We start from the raw sequence: 8679 nt of genomic DNA, 5'->3' as shown, positions 1-8679 counted from the left end.
CAAGCACCCCCAAACATTCACCAGTCTAAATAAGAACATCCTGGAACAATGTATAAGATTCATATGAAAAAGAAAAAAAGATTAAGAGATTCTTTGCATTAGCATTCTTTTTAAAACATGTAAAAACTTCACCATGTGTATTAATACAAAAGAAAAGTTACATTTTATAATATACCTGATTTATCGAACTTTTAAAGAAATGTGATTATTAAGCCTCCAAGTAAAAGTCAGAAAGACATTTGAAAAATAATCCATGGGGGCGCCTGGGTGGCACAGCGGTTAAGCGTCTGCCTTCNTAGCATTCTTTTTAAAACATGTAAAAACTTCACCATGTGTATTAATACAAAAGAAAAGTTACATTTTATAATATACCTGATTTATCGAACTTTTAAAGAAATGTGATTATTAAGCCTCCAAGTAAAAGTCAGAAAGACATTTGAAAAATAATCCATGGGGGCGCCTGGGTGGCACAGCGGTTAAGCGTCTGCCTTCGGCTCAGGGCGTGATCCTGGCGTTATGGGATCGAGCCCCACGTCAGGCTCCTCTGCTGTGAGCCTGCTTCTTCCTCTCCCACTCCCCTGCTTGTGTTCCCCTCTCTCGCTGGCTGTCTCTATCTCTGTCGAATAAATAAAATCTTAAAAAAAAAAAAAAGAAAGAAAAAAGAAAAAAAGAAAAATAATCCATGGACTTTGGAAATCAGGCATACTTGGTCTTGAGTCCTAGCTCTGTCATTTACTAATAGATATCTCTTGTTTTTGTCTGCCCATTATTTTTCTTTAGGTATTTCTTCCCTACTCCATGTGATCTTGTTAAGACCTCCAACCACAGTATCCCAACAGCCCTGACCACAAGAGTGGATGTGTTACCAAAATAAGCCAATCCTAAGTGGACAAACCTCACAATCCCCAAACATCCTCAATCCCAATGGTTTTCACTTAAAATTCTTTCTTCTTCAATATGCCTATAACAACATCTTGTGCCAAAAATTATGAAGGGTCTAATATCATGGTTGCAATCTAACAAATCAGACTGCCAGTTTCATGGATGCTTGAAGAAGACACAAGACTCCTGAGTTGTACACAAAGGGCTTTATCACTCACAGCAACAGCAGTAGCCAGAATGTCAGCAATTCCATGGGTTCCCCAAGCCCCAATTCTGACAGGATGACCTGAAAAGGGCCAAATGATGCTTGCACATACAGTGGGTTGCGTTACAGGAGAGGAACCCTGGGCTTAGGGAACCTAATTCTGAACAGTAAGCAGGTCTGCTGTCAATTATCCCAGAAAGAGAGACTATCTCTGCATTATCCATGGCTGTAAGTAAATCTGCCCTTTGCTCTTAATGATGTTGCCTCCATTTGCCAAGGCTGTTCATTACATAAACAACTTTGAAAAGATAATCTGGAACAAAGGCAGTCAAGGCCTCTATTCACAAGACGTGTACAAATGTGAGAGACCCATGCAGATTTATCTTACAACAGCTGAAGTCAGAACAGTCCAGTGAAAAACTGAACCACTATGATCTATACTTTCTCCGTAGCTTGCAGTTGATTCACACTTTACTTGTTCTTGAACCTCACTCAGTCTTCCAGGCCCTTGCTCCAAATTTTGTCCAAATCTATGTGACCCTGTTCCCTAGTTTCACTTATACCTATTATCCAACCTTGGATCTCAAGACCCACTACTTTAAACACTTGTGAAAAAACAAACTTGTTTCCTTTTCCTTATCTTTATATCCAATCTACCTAGCAATATCTCCCTTGGGATTCTGTCCATACCTATTTTCTCTGCTTCATTATCCAGGTAACCAAGTTACTCACCTAAATGCTTTTTTCCTTCTTCCTCCTACAACAGGGGAAGAGACACAGTATTCTTCTTATTGTCCACTATTAAAGCTTAATATCACATATTCTTCCAGTTATTGCCCTATTTCTCCCCTCTTCTTAACATCCAAGATTAAGAGTTAAATACTCTCATGATTTACATTTACTCATACCTGCTTTATTCATTTACCAACTTCAATTAGCTTCTCCTCTGACCATTACATTGAGAGTCCTTCTCAACAACTTCTTTAGCACTGAATCCAAAGGACATGTATTGAGCCTTATATTAGTTGATCTTTCATATGCAATCTAATTGCTGAGTATTAACTTTCTTGAAATACTCACTTCCCCTGAATTCCAAAACGTACCAGGTCTCTTCTAACTTTCCTCCTGTATTTATGGCTACTTCTGATTTCCTCGGTCGAACTTCCCTTCCCCATTACTGATGAAGAAAGTGAGAAAGGGAGAGAAGCTCTAATTTACCACAGAGTGCCAATTAATGGGTACAGAATGAGTTATGGAAAATCACCTTCTATCAAACACTATTTCAGGTAGAATCATCAATGGGTGCTAAAACTTCTGGGTGAAAATTTAATGGGAAACACAGTGCCTGCCTAGTTCTCAGGGTGTGATAGCCAGCCTCCAAGAGTTTCCCATGATCTTTGCCCCCAGGCAGTATCCAACTACGCTGAAGGGGTTGCTCTGTGTAACCAATAGAATACTGTAAAAATGAGTGTCTTAAAAGTGGTTAAAATGGCAAATGATAATTTACATATGTTTTACAACCAAAAAAAAATGTTTTTTAAAAAAAGGCATTCAACAAGGATATAGAGACTATATGTAAAATCAAGACTAAATCCCAAAAAAGCTGCAGCTTCCACCTTGCTCTCTTAGATACTCACCCTGAGGAAAGCTAGGTGCCATGTCATAGGACACTTATGCAGCCCCACGGAAACATCCATGCAGCTAGAAAATAAGGTTCTTGCTCCACCAGCAATAAGCCATCATGGAAGCACATCCTCCAGCCTGAATCAAGCCTTCAAATGACTGTATTCCTATAATAATCGGATGGGAGACCCTGAGCTAGAAATACCTTCATTCCAAATTCCAGACCCACAGAAACTGAGACAATAAATGTTTATTATAATTAAGCCACTAAATTTTAGGGAAATTTGCTATGCTGCAATAGGTAACCGATTCAGAATTTGTTACAAGGAACGGGATGCTACCATAACAAAAACCTAAAACTGTGGAAGTTGCATGGAATTAAGCAATGGAAAAAAGCTAGAAGGACTTTCAGGAGATTATGAGTGAAAGCCTAATGAATACTGAAGAGACTGTTACTAGAAACCTTATGGCCTTCCATGAGGCTGCTATCCAGAGCATAAAAGAAAGTGAGAGAAATTTAATTGAAAATTAGAGGAAAAGGGGTCCTTGTTATATAGAAGCTGGAAGTTTAGCAACACTGTTGCCCATGGTAACAGAAAATAGTGTATTTAATGAACTGGATGATTTAACTAAGGTGATTTTTTAGATAGTATGTTGAAAGTGCACTCTAATTTTTTACTTAAAAAAAATACAGGAGTATAAACTAAATTAGGAAAGGCTACTTGCTGGTTCTGAAAATTCATACACTCTATACAAAAAGCAACAATATAAAAGTGAGGAATGGTTTTCAGACAAAGACAAAACCTAAGCCACACTCAGAAAATAATTCCATGAAAAGTGAAACAAGGGTGTGACTGTAAAATCCATTGTTAAGATCAAGGCACAGGTGTCTGGGTGGCTCAGTCAGTTAACCCTCTGACTCTTGATTTCAGCTCAGCTCATGATCTCAGAGTCCTAGGATCCAGCTCCACATCAGGCTCCACACTCAGTGGGGAGTCAACTTGAGATTCTTCTCTCTCAAGCAAATACATGACTCTTAAAAAAAATAAAAATAAAAATCAAGGCAATGCCTCCAAGAATCTAAAACAGGGCTTCAGAGACATGAAGGTCATGAAAGACAAAGAAAGAATGAGAAATATTCCAGAATGAACAGACTGAAAACCTGAAGAGACATGAAAACTATATTCAGGGTGTGATCCTGGACTGGATTCTGGACCAGAAAGTTTCCCTCTTCAGTATGAAGGATATTAGTGGGTGAAATCTGAATAGGACCTGCAGATTACCTAACAGCTCTGTGAAAAATGTTAATTTACTAATTTTGAGCATTGTACTGTAATCAAGTAGGAAATTCCATTTTTTATTAAGACTACACATTAAGGGGTACCTGGGTGCTCAGTCATTAAGCATCTGCCTTTGGCTCACGGAGTGATCCCAAAGTCCTGGGATCAAGCCCACCATCGGGCTCCCTGCTTGGCTGGGAAGCCTGCTTCTTCCCCTCTCACTCCCCCTGCTTGAGTTCCCTCTCTCGCTGGCTGACTCTCTGTCAAATAAATAAAATCTTTTAAAAAGAAACAAAACAAAACAAACAAAAACTACACATTAAAGTAGTACAGCTAAAAGGGTATTATGTTTCTAATTTATTCTGTAATAATTCAGAAAAAGATTATACAGAGAGTGAAAAAGCGGGATGGCAAAGAGGGGAGGGGAGAGAGGACAAGCTTAAAATGTCAAATTTTGAAAATTTGGGTGAGTGGTATAGAGAAATAACGTGTAGTATTTTTCTACTTCTCTCAACATCTAAAATTATTGTAAAATCAAAAGTTAAAAAAAAATTTTAACCTTTCTGGCTGGCTGCCCAACACCTCAGAATAAAGAATCAAACTGGCATCACTTTAAAAATTCCCCAGGAACTGGCCCCTTCTTAATGAAGTAGTCTCCTGTCACTCTTCAGCCCCAACAAACACACACCCCAGCCATTCTAAACTGAAAGCCCTGACCTCTCTTAACTCTTTGCACATGTAGAGAAGCTTAAAGCTTTAACTTGAGTGGAAGATCTCCAAAAGGAAAAAGTACACAAAAAGGGGAAGGGGATGACAGGTATTCTCAATGTTGAAAAGTTTTAAAAAGATACATAAAGAAGTAATGACACCCCTGAAATGAGAGTTTTATTCCTCTGAGGGCCACAGAAGTAGCAGTTCTCTTTTTTTAAAAGATTTTATTTATTTATTTATTTATTTATTTATTTATTTATTTGACAGACAGATAGAAAGAGAGTGAGCACAAGCAGGGGGAGCAGCAGGCAGGAGAGGGAGANTTTTAAAAGATTTTATTTATTTATTTATTTATTTATTTATTTATTTATTTATTTATTTATTTGACAGAGAGATAGAAAGAGAGTGAGCACAAGCAGGGGGAGCAGCAGGCAGGAGAGGGAGAAACAGGCTCCCCACTGAGCAGGGAGCCCAATGCAGGACTCCATCCCGGGACCCTGGGATCATGACCTAAGCAGAAGGCAGACACTTAACCGAATGAGCCACCCAGGCACCCCAGCCCAGTTCTCTTCAGAGAGATGAGTAGTCCCAAAGGAAAAAAAGTCCAGTCAATCCCTGAGGTTCACAAAACACTAACTGAAAAACCTACCTCCCCCACACACCCACCCAACCGAGGTTAAAAGTATTTACACTGGCAACAGCTCCTTTATCTATTGCCAGTTATTAATAACAGAAGAAAATCAAGAGCAAGTAAGGGGGTGGGGAACACAGCAGGAGATAAATCCCTCTAGCTATAGTAGGGGACAGACGGTTTTCTGGCAAACCTACTTGGAAATGAATGCATTTCAACATAATGCTGTCACTAATGATGACTTTGCTGTAAAGTATGAGAAATATAGTACTATACTTTTAATACATTATGGATTAGTTAACATTAATGAGTGGGGAGAGGATGTGTCTGAGGATCAACTGAACTGGTACGAGATTATCTCAATGTAATAAATAACCACTGATTTCTAAAGACAGCCCTACAAATTAGCCTTCAAAAAAAAAGCCCTTTCTGAAGCGGGGGCCATCCCAATACAACCACATACATCTCTGATACATCTCTGCATTTCTTAACCCTGGCCCACATCTCACTCTGTGGCAGTGCTTCTGCAACACAAAAATTCTAGGCTTAAAAGAAAATCTTATTTTACAATGAACATTAATCGTCTTAGAAGATATTCCTCTTAAACAATACCTAATGTTGCAAACTGTTTAATGAATGAATTAAACCTCTACATAAATCCTCTATGTAGCTTCAATTCATTTCAAACATGCACTTTGATTCCTCTAAAAAAAATATGCCAATTTTTCAATTTTTATGGAAACTGTCCTTTATTCAAAGTCGTATCTCAGCATTAAATCTTCCTCTCTCTTTGTTGGGATTTCACAGCTAATATCTAACCAGTATTAATGTATCTTGGGTCACACAAAAACTCTCTGAAAAGCAAAAACTATGTATTTTTAATTTTCTCATAGTTATATAAAAAGTTAGCTTATAAATCGTTGGTTTCATTTTTAAATAAGTGATTTGGATAGCACATACTTAGTATGAAATATTCTTTATCACCACTTACTTACAAGATATTTTAAAATATTTTAAAGTATGTGCCAGTATGAAGGAGGTAAAAAAAAAAAAATTCAGAGGGAGAGTGACTCCAACACATCTTATGAACAATACCACCAAAATTTAGCTCACAACATACAGTATTTTAGAATACTAAAGTCTGAATGGATTGTGAGTGCTAGGCTTCAATGCAACATTTTGTAATATGATAAGCATATTTGAGACAAACCTAGATGTTAAAGTCTTAAAAGAGGTAAAGTGGGATGGGATGGGGAGTAAGATAGTCTATCATACCTGATCTTTTCAGCTATATTATCACTTACTTAACATTATACCATAATAAAAAAGTCCCTTCCCAAATATTCCCAAGGCAAGCAAACAAGTCTAACAATAATAAATTCATACTATGTTTACCTCACAGCCTTTATAAATGATCAGAAAAACTGTTACAAAATAAAACGTACAAATGGATTTTAAGTTTAATAACAGAATCAAATTATACTAAACTTATACACGCCAAAAGTAAAATGCAAATAGCATTTACATACTAATGAAAATACCAACTGCTAAAATTTGTAGCTAAACAGGTTTGACTACACACAATGTTTTTATCTAGTTTTCAACAACTGCAAAAAAAACCATAAAATGAAAAATCTCATTCCTGGAGCAAAAAAAAAAAAAAAAGGGAGAGAGAAAGATCAATAAATATAATCAATAGCACTGTATTTATTAAACACTATACTACATTTAATAATCGTCCATTAAAAATATCATCTCAGGGCGTATATTAAGATAAACATGATCATACCATGAACACTTCTTTAAACAAGATAATGCTCATGAAATGACTGAAGAGACGAATATCATCAGCAAGACTTTCTCCTGAGTCCTACCTGTATCACTCATTCTTGGATTCAAAGGGTTACAAAAAATCTCATGGTGCTTCTTAGTAAAACTGCTAATTAAACCCAATCTGCCATTTCCCTTCAGCAATCCAAATAACAATAGACAGCAAGACAGAATCCTGTAACTGTCACTATCACAAAACCACCTCATTAAAGAAGATGAATATGCATACTTGCTGCCTAAGATTTAGAAAACATATACATAAACCTAACAAATGCTCTAAAGGTGAATATAAAGTTATAATTATTATTTCGCTCACAATTGGAAATCTAATTTCAAAATTAAAAATTTAAGCTTTTAAAAACATTTACCTTGAAAAAAGGCACAGAAATTCAAACCAAATCTATTCCCAAATCTAAAGTATTTATAAACATGGAAATGTTCCAAACTATTTTATACCAACAGTTTAAGAGTAATGTTATTTTCTAACTGAAGAGGTTTTTTTTATCCTCACCTCATTAAAAACAATTCATAGTAGTATCCTTTTCCTATGTTGAGAATTATGTCCTACGAATGACACTACAGTCTTATATTAGTTCACTAAAAATTACTCATATCCTTTAAAATACATAAAAATGTAAGCAGAAAACAGGTAAGTTAGAAGAAGACAGATTAGTATCAGGCAAGTTTTAGTGCTTTATTAAAAGACAAAATATTCTCAAACAAATGGTATGACATTTGGGCATTAAAAAAAAAAAACTAAACCATTATTAGTACCACTGGGGGGAAAAACAGTCAAGAATATACAGAATTTCAAAACTGTTCCATTACAAAGTGAAAAAGCTGATGAGATTTTCCCTTACATGTGAAATAATCAAGTTAATAATACATAGCCACAAACTACTATTGCTGAAGTCACCTAAAGATTTCACAAGATGACCACAGCAACACATGCAAGAAATCTCTCTCATGCTTTCAATTTGTATTTCAAATTTTCAGTTGAAATAGGTTCTGCCATACAAACATATTCACAAATATGGCATTACTTTAAACCTATTCTTTGACTTTATACTCTCAGTCAAAAATTTTCAGTATTTCACTATCTCCATCCAGCTCTCAAGAACTTTATTTTATCTAAAAAAAGAAAAAATAATCTATTAAGTAGATGTGCTACATACAGAGCAACAACAAATCCACTTACTTTTTTCTCTTTCTCATGATGTTTATCCTGAGAGTGAGAGGAAGAATCACTTAAACTTTGATCATATGACCTATTAGATCCCCGTTTGCTCTTTTTCTAAAAAAGAAAATATATATACATACATGTATATGTATATAAAAATTTTTAAATACTCTTTTTGTTAGGCTTAACCAATTCAAGTGTGTAGTATTTAAAAATGTCTACTGAAGTAAAAAAAAAAATTCTCACTATTTCAAGCTATATAATCCAGTTTAGACACCATCCATATATATTGTCTATTACAACATTCATTACAAAAGAAAATCTGAACCTAAATTTA

The 8679-nt window shown here is 35.8% G+C and overlaps 1 protein-coding gene across 18 annotated transcripts in view; it reads right to left on the bottom strand.

Annotated features, from left to right (window-relative positions):
- MLLT10 (MLLT10 histone lysine methyltransferase DOT1L cofactor) overlaps positions 1-8679 on the bottom strand; it is a 242357-nt gene that overhangs the window by 110351 nt on the left and 123327 nt on the right. For 17 of the 18 annotated variants that reach the window (XM_011226891.3, XM_011226885.3, XM_011226879.3 and 14 more), the window contains one exon: positions 8361-8456. The exons of the other annotated variant lie outside the window; for it this stretch is intronic. In XM_011226891.3, the coding sequence (XP_011225193.1) occupies positions 8361-8456 (96 nt within the window). The remainder of the gene's footprint in view (positions 1-8360; positions 8457-8679) is intronic. 18 annotated transcript variants of the gene reach the window in all.

Source organism: Ailuropoda melanoleuca, chromosome 15, assembly GCF_002007445.2.
Source record: "Ailuropoda melanoleuca isolate Jingjing chromosome 15, ASM200744v2, whole genome shotgun sequence".
In the NCBI taxonomy this organism is placed as follows: Eukaryota; Metazoa; Chordata; class Mammalia; order Carnivora; family Ursidae; genus Ailuropoda; species Ailuropoda melanoleuca.
The sequence above is the reverse complement of the archived record's forward strand: the minus strand, read 5'-3'. Positions and strand labels throughout refer to the sequence as shown.